This window comes from Notolepis coatsorum, assembly GCF_963971535.1.
Source record: "Notolepis coatsorum genome assembly, chromosome: 20".
Taxonomy (NCBI): Eukaryota; Metazoa; Chordata; class Actinopteri; order Aulopiformes; family Paralepididae; genus Notolepis; species Notolepis coatsorum.
In genome coordinates this window covers 1563005-1578394 of record NC_140184.1, presented here as the reverse complement: position 1 = coordinate 1578394, position 15390 = coordinate 1563005, and the positions used below count along the sequence as shown (strand labels likewise).

The 15390-nt window shown below is 43.4% G+C and overlaps 1 protein-coding gene across 2 annotated transcripts; it reads left to right on the top strand.

The window, feature by feature from the left end:
• The first annotated feature begins 2139 nt into the window (after positions 1 to 2139).
• LOC311247245 (protein Red-like) lies at positions 2140 to 14509 on the top strand. Of its 2 annotated transcripts, none has more exons than XM_084337588.1 (4): positions 2140 to 2192; positions 2996 to 3221; positions 9634 to 9815; positions 10496 to 14509. In XM_084337588.1, exons 2-4 carry the CDS (start codon positions 3021 to 3023, stop codon positions 11775 to 11777), a joined length of 1665 nt encoding a protein of 554 aa, XP_084193714.1. In that variant the 5' UTR covers positions 2140 to 2192; positions 2996 to 3020; the 3' UTR covers positions 11778 to 14509. The 2 variants fall into 2 exon arrangements, with proteins under 2 accessions (XP_084193714.1, XP_084193713.1); XM_084337587.1 differs by having other exon boundaries at positions 2150 to 2405.
• The last annotated feature ends 881 nt before the right edge of the window (positions 14510 to 15390 follow it).

The window sequence follows — 15390 nt, the reverse complement described above, 5'->3', positions numbered from 1 at the left end:
GGAGCCGAGGAACAGAGTGCGCGCCACACCTTGGTGTGCGCGTCGGAACAGGGAGCTGGAACAGTGGCGGTGGCGAGGATGTCGTCCACCGGGTAGCCACTGTCGGAGCCGAGGAACAGAGTGGCGCGCCACACCTTGGTGTGCGCGTCGGAACAGAGAGACGCATCGGGGTGCGTCTGCCAGGAGGAGTGTGCCAAGCACGAAGGTCTGGAAGATGCGCGTCGGCGCGCTGAGGTCTGGAGAGCGTGCCAAGCTCGAAGGTCTGGAAGATGCGCGTCAGAGCGCTGGTACGGAGGAGCGTGCCAAGCTCGAAGGTCTGGAAGATGCGCGTCTGTGCGCCGGTACGGAGGAGCGTGCCAAGCTCGAAGGTCTGAAAGATGCGCGTCAGTGCGCTGGTACGGAGGAGCGTGCCAAGCTCGAAGGTCTGGAAGATGCGCGTTGCGCGCTGGTCTGGAGAGCGTGCCAAGCTCGAGCGTCCTTGGAAGATGCGCGTTGCGCGCTGTGGACTGGAGAGCGTCTGCGCTGGTCTGGATGTGCGTCAGGACGACAGCTGCGCGGGGGGTCTGAAGTGGATGACTGGGATGCCTCCCGTGGAAGTCTAGGGAGCGCAGACCAGTCCCACTCTCAGGCAACGGCGACAGCAGGCGAAGGCTGGAGCAAACATCTCGACGCCGGAGAATGGAACAGCATAGGCAGACAGAGGATCTCCCGAAAGAGTCTAGATGTTTAGAGAATATGACTCGGCAAGTATACAACACGACCCCACGCCAAAACGAGGGGAAGCGCCCTGGTATTTAAAGCCCACAGGGGGACTAATTAGCCTGCCACCACAGGTGCGAGAGATAATAGAATATCAAACAGGTGTGGCCACTAAGGGTAAGGAACGAGAGGGTGGGGGCTAGAGAGAGTGAGTAGGGAATTCCTAACAGTAGGCTTAAAGAAGACAGAGAATAGGGAATTCCTAACAGTAGGCTTAAAGAAGACAGAGAAAAGGTAGTGAGCAGCGGGCAAAACCTCACAATTATTATTATGGTATGATGAATATATATTCCTTTCTTCTGAAAAGATTAGGTAGTTGTGATAATTAATTACGTATAGTTTAGCTATAGCCTATTACTGAATGGAGTAAAAAAAAAAGAAGAAATGTCCTATTCCTATTGCGTTCCCCAAGTCCGGTCGCATTAGCCCGTTCCTACCGTGCAGGACGCCTATTGTTTAATAACAGCGCAGCAGTGCTGCTTTTGCTTCCGCGTTTTCCCTGATTGGCTGCGCCATGCCCCGCGGCAGGCGCGGCAACCGCAGAGCGGAGCGGCAGAGCGAGCGGAGCGGCAGAGCGCGAGCGGAATTATGTCATGTCCGCCATGATTTTCATTCGGCGCTTCAGCTCACCTGGCAGAGCAGCGGTCCTGCGGTCCGTTGTTGACGAGTTCGAATCCCATAAAAAAAAAAAAATTTTAACATGATTTTTTTTTAACGTGTATTCTTTCGCCGGTTAAGGTTAGGCATGGTTAAGGTTAAGGTTAAGGTTAGGCATTGTTTCGGAGTTGGTTAAGGTTAGAACGGTTAAGTTTAGGCGCTGTTAAGGAGCTGGTTAAGGTTAGAGTTTGTCTTAGAGAATGGCAATATTCTTTCTATGGTTAAGGTTAGGCATGGTTAAGGTTAAGGTTAAGGTTAGGCATTGTTTCGGAGTTGGTTAAGGTTAGAACGGTTAAGTTTAGGCGCTGTTAAGGAGCTGGTTAAGGTTAGAGTTTGTCTTAGAGACAGCCTATTTCCGCACTGCCGCTCTCCCGCGTTGCCGCGGTCACATGGTCAAATTGTCACATTCTTGCACTGCTGCGCTGTTAAAAAACAACACGCGTGCAGGACACGCGATGTGGCCTCAGGTTTCAAGGGCTTCCATACTCCCTTTTTCCCCCTCTTCCGTACATTAGACTCCTCGGCCACTGTAGTCCTTCTCATAGTTGATAGTATCCACGTTTCAAATTCCAGTCACAGGCTGTGGTGTTGACTACACTTAGGTAAGGGACTACAGCTGTTAACGGAAGTCACCGGTGCGCGTGTACCGAACGCGGAAGTGAAACTCCGTTGGGTAAAATCAGTGCATACCCTACTCCTAAAGTAGGCTCTCCAGGCCCGGGCCGGAAGTGGATACACACCGTGGTTGTTTTCGTCGCCGTCTCCTGCTCCGCGCGGTGTGTTTATTAACGTTACTGTTTATGGTATTATTTGTCTTATTAATAGCTAATAACGCGCGCAGCAGATTTATTTAGTCGCCCGTTCGACGAACAGATGAAGTAAAAAGCTAAACCAGCGACATTATTCCCCGGTGCAGCCGCTGACACGTTCTATTAGAGACGACACACCGACACACTTCACGACGAGGCCTCAACAATAGTCTCTCTCTGGTCTGTATTTGTACTGTTTTGTATTTATTTATTTATTTATTAACACAGTTAAACAAAAGTAAAAACAATACATAATGAGTTATAACCCATTTGTGAAGGAGAAGTTAGAAGCCTAGACTAGAGACTTATCGGGAACTTCCCCTGTTTTGTAAAATCTAAAATACAAAAATATACATGTTATAAAGTACCAGAATACATTCAAAAGATACGTGTTAACACAAACATACATACAGTACACAGTGCATACATGCATTATACTGTATACAGCGTACATAATAATACATAAGCACCCACCCATCTGCCTACAAACCTACCCCCCACCAAATGCTGCATACCTATGTATGACCATATATATCTATCTACTACTTATGGATATGAGAATTTTTTTTGTAGTTTGCTTTAAAAAATAAGCAGAGATGGAGATTTCCTCAGTATAGGATCAGCTGCTAGTGGACCGTCGGTAGTGTGATAGTAAAGGGTTAACCTTCTGTAGTGTGGCAGTGAAAGGGTCAACAATTGTGTGTATTGAGCCGTACTGTATTGTACCCATTCTGCAATCTGTTAAATAAAGTTTTCATCCATTCATTCAGCCTTTACTACTAACGTCGTGTCAACATGCCTGAGACGGAGACCTACTCCAACCCCCTGGCTCCGGACGGCCATGAGGTTGAAGACCACCGGTCGGCCCTGCAGTCCAAGCTGACCAACGATGACTTCAGGAAGCTGCTGATGACCCCGCGGTCCGCCCCGTCCTCCGCGCCGCCCTCCAAGGGGTCATCCGGCAGGCACCATGAGATGCCCCGGGACTACAACGAGGTAGCACCCACTTTTAGACACTTTAACACACTTTATCTGCAGGGGAGGAAATTAGGCCATTTGGCTCGCCAAATGCGAGTATTTTTTATATTTGGCGAGTGATTCAGGAAGACCACTCGCCACACTGGCGAGTAAACAAAACAAAACAAAAACATTTTGCAATCACGGTCACTGGCAAACGGTGCGCGTCTTCTGAGTGCTTGCTTTAGTTGACAGTGCCACGAGAGCACTGCACAAGACCCACGGACATATAATGTTTAATAAAAGTTCCTGCAGTACTGGCCAACCCGCGGACATGTAGAATGTTTAATAAAAGTTCCTGCGATACTGGCCATCAGTCAAGGGAGCACTCGCAAACAGATAACGTTAAACACAGCAGAAGATGGAAAACAGACCAACGGGGAACTGCATCCAACCCTAGTACAACCCTCGAGTATAAGTTACTAAGGACACATTTAAATCACAGAGGTGTAATGTTTAGAGGTGGGACGGTTCACAAAACCCACAGTTCGGTACGTACCTCGGTTTTGTGGTCACGGTTTTCGGTTCGGTTCGATATGTTGTTTTTTATATAAAAAAAAATGTACTCCAAAAATACCAGAATCAGCATAAAATATATATAGCCTAAAAATAATCCAACTTTTCAGTTATTCTCAAGGACGTAGTCATGCAAAAACTGAAAGAATGAGGTAGTTTGACATCAGGCACATCATTTTACCACAAGGAGGAAGTGTTTACAGCCTTAAATAATGTTTGGCACACAAGACCGAACTGACAGCATACATCAAACTAACACACACACACTGTACTGTTTAAAAACAACACTGCTCTGTTCATTCTATTTTTAAAATACGTACATTATCTGTCTACATTTATTTAGACTAACATTATTTAAATATTGAGTGCAACTGTGGTGGATTACATAATTCGGTGAGTTGGAACTATCTATGGGTTGGCGCGGGTCCCCACGGACATTTTAGCGTGTGGGACCATCAGCTTAGGAGGAGTTCATAACATCAACAAGCAGCACGAAAGCAGCAATAGTCCCGGTTGGAGTTAGTAAAACACAGTTGTATGTTAGCCTTCTTGGATGTTGAATAAACGCCTATCATTGTCTTTAAACACCCCGCCTCTCAGACTCTCATTTCCTCCTCTGCTAGCTAGTAGCTACGATAACATTTCATTGACTGTATTAGCTGGGGCTAGTGGGGCTACCATAGTTAAAACGTGCGTTGTGTTGTACAAACTGCTAACGCTATGGTGTGTGTAGGCCTATGTAATGTTAATGGCTATGTTTTTAAAGTCGTAATGAAGATTGATTTATATTGTGCTTGCCATTTTTACACAAACTGACTAGCACCTGGCTGCAGTTTTTTTATTTATTTGCGCATCCCCGGAACCGTGCAATTAGGGCTGCAACGATTAGTCGACATAATCGACGATGTCGATTATAAAAAATCGTTGACGAGAAATTGTTGCGTCGATTAGTCATTAAAAAAAAATTATTTAATTTTTATTTTTTTTTGTGCACTACCTATCTTTGTGAGAGTGGCTTCTCAGGGTTCCAGACAACATCATAACATGATGATCCCATAGCAAATTTTGGACATTGAAAACATTGTTCCCCTGCAGGAGATGATGATCAGACTAGACACACAATACATTACACATGTACTCCTCTCACTCACACACAGCGATCAGAGTAAGACACACACATACACACTCCTCTCACTCACACACAGCGATCAGAGTAAGACACACACACATACACACTCCTCTCACTCACACACAGCGATCAGAGTAAGACACACACACATTCACACTCCTCTCTCACACACAGCGATCAGAGTAAGACACACACACATTCACACTCCTCTCACTCACACACAGCGATCAGAGTAAGACACACACACATTCACACTCCTCTCACTCACACACAGCGATCAGAGTAAGACACACACACATACACAAATTACACAGTACACACCTCTCACTCACACAGCGATCAGAGTAAGACACACACACAAATTACACAGTACACACACTCCTCTCACTCACACAGCGATCAGAGTAAGACACACACACATACACACACACACGGACTCCTCTCACACACAGCAAACAAAAGTTATTTAAAGTACACTTCCACTTTAATTTGTATTATTTAATTTATTTATCTTATGAGTGATTGCTGTATTGTTCTTCAAATACATTTTCATTTAAAGTGGCTTAAAGATCCAAATTCAAATGTTTCATGAGTCATTATTTTAATTTGCTATGGGATCATCATGTTATGATGTTGTTGTTTGCTCCTGACAAGAGTCTCAAAGTCTGGGGTGATGGTAGACAAGCAACTCTGAGGTCATGCTCAATGTCCAATCTGTTCCTCTGCTCTGTCTTCAGCTGGACCAGAGCTGAGAAGCCACTTTCACAAAGATAGGTAATTAAAAAAAAAAATGTTGGTTTGTTGTTGTTTACATTGGTTTTCGATTAGTCGACTAATCGAAAAAATAATCGGCAGATTAGTCGACTACCAAATTAGTCATTAGTTGCAGCCCTACGTACAATACACAGACCCCCCCCCCCCCCCGAACCGTGGAGGTTGTGCCGAACGGTACACGGTTCGGTTGCGTACCGTCCCACCCCTAGTAATGTTAGTCTATTGGAACTGTATGCAGTGGTTAGCTTCTAGTTAGCGAGAAGTAGCTTGTAGCTTCTATTGGTACTTGTGGCTAGTAGGAGCCACTTGTAGTAGTACTTGTAGCTTGTATTAGTACTTGTAGCTAGTAGGAGCCACTTGTAGTAATATTTGTAGTAGTGACAGGGATATTTAGGAAAGTAGATTTAGGACCACTTCTGTAAAGAGAGACTTTGCAAATAAACCATTTGGATATCTTTACTTTGCACTGGAGCGGCTGTGGACATTGCTTTTCTTTATCAACGGACGTACTACTCACAAGTAAGTAATTTGACCAGTGGAGTGGATCGTCGGCCCTCACACACGGTGTGATTATTACTATGATTGAAAATTAATTTAGACAAAGACATACAAAGAAGTAATTATCACAATTAGCGATTTATTTTTGGCTGGTAAAAAATCTGTTTGGCTGGTAAAAAAAATCAGCTACTCGCCAGTTGGCTGGTAAGCCAAAAAGTTAGTTTCCTCCTGTAGACATTTGCACTACAACTTAGGGCTGGGCGATATGGAAAAAAATCATATCGCGATAACGATATGATAATTTTATTTTATTTCTCGATATCGATAATTATCGAATTGTTATAAGTATAATTTTTTTTTTTTTTTTTTTTTTTTTTTTTTTTACAACAGATGTATGTTTATTTTGCAGCAATTCTTTGTCATTGCCGCCATCTTTAGTGTTACATCCCCTCACACTCCAGTTCTCAGGCTGCAGCTGGTTTAAAAGCTAAAGTAAACCGGCTTCTCTGCTGGCTGTGGCTCCAGAGGAGTTGAACAGTTCTGGCTCTGCTAGTTTATTTTCGATCTTTTGGCGCTTTTTTGGTGGACAAACCACCGCACATGTGCACTGTGACTCGTGACTGGAGTCTAGTTCTGCTAGCACACATAGCCTACTGTGTACAGACGGTTTCAAAATGTATTTTAAATTAGAAAGCAAACAAAATAAATGGACAAGAGAAAAAGAAATCTGAATTTGGTCAGTATTGTCATTTGGACAAGCAAAGCCATTACTTTAAGTTGCAGGCAAGAAAGACAAGTCTGTCCACTCTCTGGTTTTAAAACTGCCCTGTTGCAGGTAAAAAAAAAAAAAACGATTTTTCGATTTTTTTTTTATTTCGATATTCGATATCGATTATTAAAATATATCGCGATATTTATCGTTATCGTTATATCGCCCAGCCCTACTACAACTCGTACCTCATTGCACCATACCCTAAGTTGTACCTCATCCCATTTCTGCATTGTATCAGGGTTCGAAATTAACGGGGGCTTGGGGCAAAAATGCCCTCGAAAATTGACCAAATGCCCTCGAAAATCAGTTAAGGGGGGCAAGAAAAGCCCCCGACAGTTTACTAATTATATATATAATTATATCTATGCTCTACAGTGCGAGCATTTCCCTCGTATTTGCCCCTAATAATGTATGTGTGCGAACCGGAAAAATCATTTACTTGCAGTGTGCGAGACGAGTGAAGATTACAAAACAGCTCCGCTGTTAATAGTTCAGAAACTGGACTGAAATTCAGTTTTTGGGTGGAATGTTTGTTGCAAGGAGGGAGGGAGGCGGGGACCGCTGCGTGTTACAGGTACTTGAGAGGTGCGAACACAGACAGACGGAGAGCTCTGCTTTCAAGCATGCATAGTGTAACATTAAGTTACACTGCTATCTTAACGTTAGCAAGCTAAGCATCTGCATAGCGTGACCGGTGTAACGTTAAGTAACTTGTGTTCGGCGGGGGAAAGACCGTTCCATTTGTAACACAACTTCAAAGAATAACATCCAAATCCGATCCCGATGCGCATTTCCTTCATTCCACAGCGCTGAGCGTGCAACGTATTTCATTGATAGATCTGGCCAGAGCCTATACTCACAAACGTTCCAGTGCTGTCTTCGGGATGATTTTAATCCAAACGTCCATTCAAAACTTGTATTATGAAATAATTCTGGGATGTCTGACTATTTCCCTATGCATTGGTGCGAGTTCAGCTGACAGTCCATAGAGTCCATGACATAAGTTCATGAGATGCTCTGTTCTTTTGTTGTGTTTGAGGTGGATGTTGTTGCGTGTGTGGGGTTTTTCATGTATCAATTTGAAACAAGCCTCTTGACTGTTGGAATTAGGGATGTTAAAAATAAAATGGCTAATAATATTATTCAATATTAGACATTCATTGATCCAGAGGCAACCGGCTATTCGTCTGCTATTTGTAGATATATCAAGACAACAACACAACTTGCCCTCAGGGACAATCATATTTCATCTATTTAGAGTATGTAATGTATTATTTACAGATAATTGAAGGTACCTCAAAACATGAAACCAAGCCATGTCACACATCGTGTGTGTGTGTGTTACTTGAACAATTGTCACTGTGCTGCTAGATTTCTTTGTGTGCTCCTAAATTTGTATTTAATTTATTAAAATTTTATTTAGGAGCACATGTGATCCTTGGGAAAAAGGTTAGCGTAGAGCCCTATATATGGAGACATTAACATTACGTTATCAAACATAGGGACGAAGACTGTAAAAAAAAGTGTCAACAATGTTTTATAATCTTTATGTTAATTTTCATTATAAAAATGTTGTGCCCCCGAAATACAAAAAAGCCCCCGAAAATCAATTAAGGGGGGCAAAAAAAGCCCTTGAATTTTTTTTTTAATTCCTAACCCTGCTGTATATTGTATTGTAACGAAATACATTGATCCAGATCGATATATCGATCTATTATCAATTATCAAATAGGATCGATGCAACGTAAAAAGATAGACTCTTATTTTGAAAATCCCCTCATGAGCATATCCGCCCGGCTGCAACAACAATAATATCTCTGTGTGTAGAAGTTAGACAGCATTGCTTCAGAGTCTGCCTATTTTGCCCGAAATAAGTGCCTGTTTTTTCCCCACAAGGGGTCAAATGCATCTAACATGCTTTCCATCCTCGCCATTCCTTTATGCCCACGTCGCGTTAAATACCGAAATTAACGTTGTGTTAGCGTGAGCTAACTAAGCTAAGCTGATCAGAGCCATATAGAGAGAACAGCAGAGGTCCACTAGGGACTGGGAAGGAGGGGGGGGTTACTGCATTCTCGAGATAGCCCCACTAACAGGATCTGGCCGGTACTGCACCTTCTGACTCCCAATATGCCTTTTCCAGCCAAAATACAGCGCTGTGATAGGATATTAATATCGGAAAAAAAAAAAACAGTGAACAGGAGGTCTATTTGTATTAAAAACAATAGATTGTTTTTCATTTAAATGTCTGGAAGAGATCAAAAATAAAAATGTCATGATATTTCCATTGCCTTTTTTTTGTTGATTTAAATGTTACTGATTGTGTTAAATGGGCATATAATATCGTCTCATATCGATCGCAGGCACCTGAATCGAATCGTATCGTATTGTGGCAGACTTTGTGATATCGGAAAATATCGTATCGTTGTCCAAAGAATCTATATCGTATCGTGATGAAACTGGTGATTCCCACCCCTAATTGTAACTCAGTTACTTTTTTTCTTTTCTACTCTGTATTGTATACACTTGTATATTGAACACTTTTGTTTACACTTGTTTACGTACTTTTGACTTTCTATGTTATACTATTTTATTCTATTTTATCTAGCACACTCTCAGGAGCAAAACAGGAAAAAGCATTCATACAGTATTCTGTATTTTGTATGACGACTAATAAAGAAACTTGAACTTGAATACTTGAGGATGAGGACCCGGCCGCCCGCAGGAGGAAGAAGAAGAGCTACTACGCCAAGCTGCGTCAGCAGGAAGTGGAGAGGGAGAGGGAGCTGGCGGAGAAGTACAGAGACAGGGCGCGAGAGAGGAGGGATGGCGTCAACAAGGACTACGAGGAGACAGAGCTCATCAGCACTACTGCTAATTACAGGTGAGCAGCTGGCTGAATATGGGACGGATATCAAATGAAATGCCTCTTAACCCTTTCACTGCCACACGACGGAAGGTTAACCCTTTACCGTCGGTAGTGTGATAGTAAAGGGTTAACCTTCTGTAGTGTGTCAGTGAAAGGGTTTACCTGCTGTTGTGTGGCAGTGAAAAGGTTAACCTCTTGACATGTATTGTCGCAGTGAAAGGGTTAACCACTTGGTAGTGCGGCAGTAAAAGGGTTAATTATCACGAATGTGTTATGTCGATATTATATTATCCACGAAACACTCGGTTGGAATCACGTTATGTAATTAAAAGGACAACCAGTGTCCCATATAGTTGTTGGTTATTCTCGCATAGAAATACTTGATGGCGCAATGTATTTTTAACAATACTTTTATCATAACCACGGCCAGCTCCGTTACAGTTGGTGCCCTAGGTCAGGTGTGGAATAACAGTATTGCTTTTCGATTGATTTAATTAATTTATAATTTTAAATATTTTGTCTGTTCCAAAATGAATGTTATTGTTTACATGTTGTGCCCTCCCTGTACCTGATTGGATAAATGGCATGTTGGTGCTCTAGTGTGACATCTAGTGGCTGGTTACCTGTAGCGTATATAAACCCACTACGGTCCTATTGTGGTGACGTTGACATTGATCTACCTCTGTGACCTTCAGGGCGGTGGGACCGACAGCCGAGGCGGACAAATCGGCGGCAGAGAAGCGGCGACAGCTCATCCAGGAGTCCAAGTTCTTGGGTGGTGACATGGAGCACACTCACTTGGTGAAAGGCCTGGACTTCGCCCTGCTCCAGAAGGTGAGGGCCGAGATCACCAGCAAGGAGAAGGAGGAGGAGGACCTGATCGAGAAGGTGCAGAAGGAGGTGAAGAAAGACGTGGAGCCGGAGGAGAAGATCGAGTTCAAGACGCGCCTGGGGAGAAACTGCTACCGCATCCTGTTCAAGGGTCGCCAGCTGGAGCGCAACGAGCTCTTCCTCCCGGGGAGGATGGCCTACGTGGTGGACCTGGAGGACGAGTACGCCGACACGGACATACCCACCACCCTGATCAGGAGCAAGGCCGACTGCCCCACCATGGAGGCGCAGACCACGCTGACCACTAACGACATTGTGATCAGCAAGCTGACCCAGATCCTGTCCTACCTGCGCCAGGGAACCCGCAACAAGAAGCTGAAGAAGAAGGAGAAGGGCAAGCTGGAGGAGAAGAAGGCCCCAGAGGCCGACACCGGTATCTTCGACGACATCGGGGAGTATGACACCTCGGCGGTCACCGCCAAGCCCCCTCCCAAGGAGAAGGAGCGACACCGAGAGAGGGAGAAGGGAGAGAAAGGAGAGAAGGGAGAGCGGGAGAAAGGAGAGCGTGAACGGGACAGAGAGGAGAAGAGGAGGCGTGGCTACTTTGAGAAACCGAAACTGGACGACCAGGAGGCGGTGGAGGTTGAGGACGGTCCCGCCACGGTCAACGACCAGATCAAGATGATCAACGAGAAGTTTGCTGGCGAGGCGGGCAGCCAGTGGCAGAGCCAGGAGACGGCCGGGCAGCGCGGCGGGGCCAGCAAGAAGGAGCAGGTCGGAGACTTCTTCGGGATGAGCAACAGCTACGCAGAGTGCTACCCCGCCACCATGGACGACCTGGCCGTGGACAGCGACGAGGAGGTGGACTATACCAAGATGGACCAAGGCAACAAGAAGGGTCCTTTAGGACGCTGGGACTTCGACACGCAGGAAGAATACTCGGACTACATGAACAACAAGGAGGCCCTGCCCAAGGCCGCCTTCCAGTACGGCATCAAGATGTCCGAGGGCAGGAAGACCCGGCGCTTCAAAGAGACCAACGAGAAGGCGGAGCTCGACCGACAGTGGAAGAAGATCAGCGCCATCATCGAGAAGAGGAAGAAGATGGAGGCAGACGGGGTGGACGTGAAGAGACCCAAGTACTGAGGTCTTCCTCCTCCCTGTCTCCCTCCTCTTTCGTCCCTGTCTCCCGTCTCCCTCCTCCCTGTCTCCCTCCTCCCTGTGTCCTGTCTCCTAGTGTTGTCACGATCAGGGTTTCCGTTAGAAAATATTGGTGCCGGTCTCCGTGTCCTGCAAGATTTCAATCTCCCGGACAAATGGGAGAAATTCCGGTCAGAGTTTATTGAGCTTAAAAACAATTGATAGGCAGGCTATATAAATAATGACATCCTCAAGGCATGTAGATTTATAATATTTTTACTTAAAACTAGGCTACTTTTGCGTATACAGTCATTATATTCCAAATAAAATAAGTCCCTCGAGACTCTGTGCTGCTGCTGACTTGAAATCAAATAGGTGTCTGTGGGCAGTCGGCCCGACATTAAACAGCAGTCTGTTATAATCACATTTTTATGAGCTAACGAATTCCGTTATATTGGACATTTCTATTAATTATATCAAGCGAAGAACTGAGAAATTTGGCAGAGAGACGGCAACATTATCGCGGGGTTCACTGAAATCTAAACTTGCGTGATGACTATCTCCGCCTCCCAACGAAGCGATAAACTAATCCCAATAGTATGCAACTGCAGAGCCAGCGGCGCTCTCGGGTCCGGTCTGGGGACCGCTCAGCAGCGCCACCCACCCAATGGCTGAATTGCCAATGGCTGAATTGGAGTATTGCACTGTGCGGGCACAACTGTGAGCTCTGCGGCTCTGCAGTTGCATGCTTCTCGCTAATCCAGCATCAAGCTCCCGCCCCGCCATTCTCATCAGCAAACCACAGCTGCCTAACCCAAATGAATTTCGACATCGCTTCACCAATAGTCGTTATCAGAACACTACACACATATCATAATGTTCACAGCAAACTGTAGTTGATCACCAGGTATGTTTTATTAACGTAGGTTGAATAATTCATATAAGAAAAACGATAGGGAAATCTCTCTTACCTTTCTCCACTGGTTAAAAATGTCAGGAACTGAAATTGAAACTGGCTGTGCGCGTGATATGATATAGGAACACACATCTTTGTCATTATTAGACCTGCTTGGTGAAGCAACAATGAAACAAATGTAACTATTTTAATACAATTCAAATTGTGCTTAGAGGGAATTATTTTCACAGGACATTATGACCGGAGATATTTAAATATGTCGGACTTCAACAGATTTCCCCGGTAAAAAAAACGGTAATTACCGGACAACGGAAACCCTGGTCACGATACTGGAATTTTGAACTTCGATGCATCTCCCTCCTCCCTGTCTCCCTCCTACTGGAACCGCTGTTTTTTTTTATCATTTCACAGTTACATATATGTTGAATATATTTGACAGAGTTAACCTTTAATCTCTCTACTATAAAATAGTGTCATGTAAAAAACGGTGTAGGTTTCTTGGGATTAGAAGCTGCTAACTTGTCATGTTCATTTTGGCATGAAACAGTTTAAAGGGGTTTTTCACCAAAAAGCAATGCTGTATTTGCACATAATCTCACACACATCCATTTGCAGTTTTGACAGTTATTGAGAGTAAATTGTTTTGAATATGGCCAACCAGTGATGCCATCAGAACATATTGAATCCTTGTGTTGTGTTAATTACAGCTCAATGGAATGATAAGTTAGCAGTTCCTATAAGATGAGGTATTACTATTTTTTTCCATCTACATCATTCCATAGTCCCTCCCTATAAAACAATATATTGCTATTTCATGGTGCTGTGGTGATGTGGTCCTTTAGGATGCTGGGACTTGGACACACAGGATCTATGATGACAAAGACACGTGGGAGTTAAAATGTTTCTGCACAATTCTGATATTTAATTTATACAATGAATAATTTGTTTTGTCACCTCAGTCCTCTTAATATTCGGCATATACAGGTATAGCTGGTTAAGTCCTCTTCATATACAGGTATAGCTGGTTAAGTCCTCTTCATGTACATGTATAGCTGGTTAAGTCCTCTTCATATACAGGTATAGCTGGTTAAGTCCTCTTCATATACAGGTGTAGCTGGTTAAGTCCTCTTCATATACAGGTGTAGCTGGTTAAGTCCTCTTCATATACAGGTGGAGCTGGTTAAGTCATCACCATGTATGCACCATATGTTTGCAGTAATCTCCAGAGACCTGTGGAAAGCAGGGCTCCTGTGTTGCTCTAGAACTAAGTGTTGGTCCGATTCAAAGGTTCCCTGTTCACTGGAGACATTCCCTGTTCACTATACTGTTGACCAATAGCCTGTATTATACATGTATTTGTATTTTTGTTGATTCACATATAAATTCATGAAGAGCTTGGATGGTCAAACCTGAATGTGTTTATTGTTGTACTCTAGTCACATTACTATTGTATTGTAGGGAGGTTGTGGATACCTCAGTTTGTGGACATTTTGGAAATATAATTATTTGTTTGCTTCCTAGTCTTACTTGCTTTATTGATCCTGATAGGTGTGTAAGTTTAAAAAAAGAAAGTCAACAACTAATGTCATATTAGTAGATTTTGTGGGATCCTTCTTTCAACATTCAGTGAATTAAATTGTTAGTACGTGCTACAATAACATTGATCTTTGCTTAAATTTGAACCTATGCATTTAGAGGCAGACATTGTTGATCAATTATAGTTTGGAAGCCAGTTTCTGTATTTTTGAGTTAGTGGCTTTTTATGTTGGAAGTTGTGCTGTGATCATTTGCAGATTGGAATGTGATAAATAATAAATATACCTCTTAATGGTTATTGTATGCAATCTTTTATTATTCAATGCATGTGTATAACCCCAATTCATATATAATGTGTATAACTCCAAGTCATATAGCAAGGAAACATACTTTGTTTTCTTCATGCTGCTAGCACTTGTATATAGGTCTATAGTAAAAAAAAAAAAAGTAAAATAATTAAACATTAATTGTCAATACAGGATGGAGAATAGTCTTTAGCCACCAGCGACATAACTTAATCAGCATGTTGGATTACTAGGAATTAGTATGTAATGTATAGAAATAAACATTGAAATTTAGTTTAAGATAAGATATTCCTTTATTGATCCCCTTGGGGAAATTCAGGCATCATAGCAGCCAGCATGGGGGGGGGGGGGGGGTACAGGTAGTAAAAACACAAGCAGTGTAAACAAATAAGTCAATATAATTTACTATCTAACTGGAAAAATACAGTATGCACAGTGACACATAAGGTGCAGTATGCATAAGGTAGTGTTATCATTTTCTATCTAACTAACTGAAATATACAGTATTCACATAAGGTGCCCGTATATGCATACAATGTGTTATTGTCCTCCTTGGGTTCCTATTCTAGTTGGATGTCTGGCCGCAGTCCCTGCCCCCTGTTGTGGAGCCTGATGGCCGCTGGTATGAAGGACTGTCCGAGGCGGTTAGTTGAGTGTCGGGGGGGGTATGAGGCTGAACGTGCTTCTCATCTTGACTAGCTCGTCGTAGTTTGGACAACTAGATGTTTGTTTGTTCCTTTTATGTACAACATGTATCCCAGAGTACAAGTATCAACACATGTATCCCAGTATCAACCATATGAAGTTACCTGTTTATCTTGTGATGTATTTATTATAGCTTGTATTTAATGGGGTTTTCCAT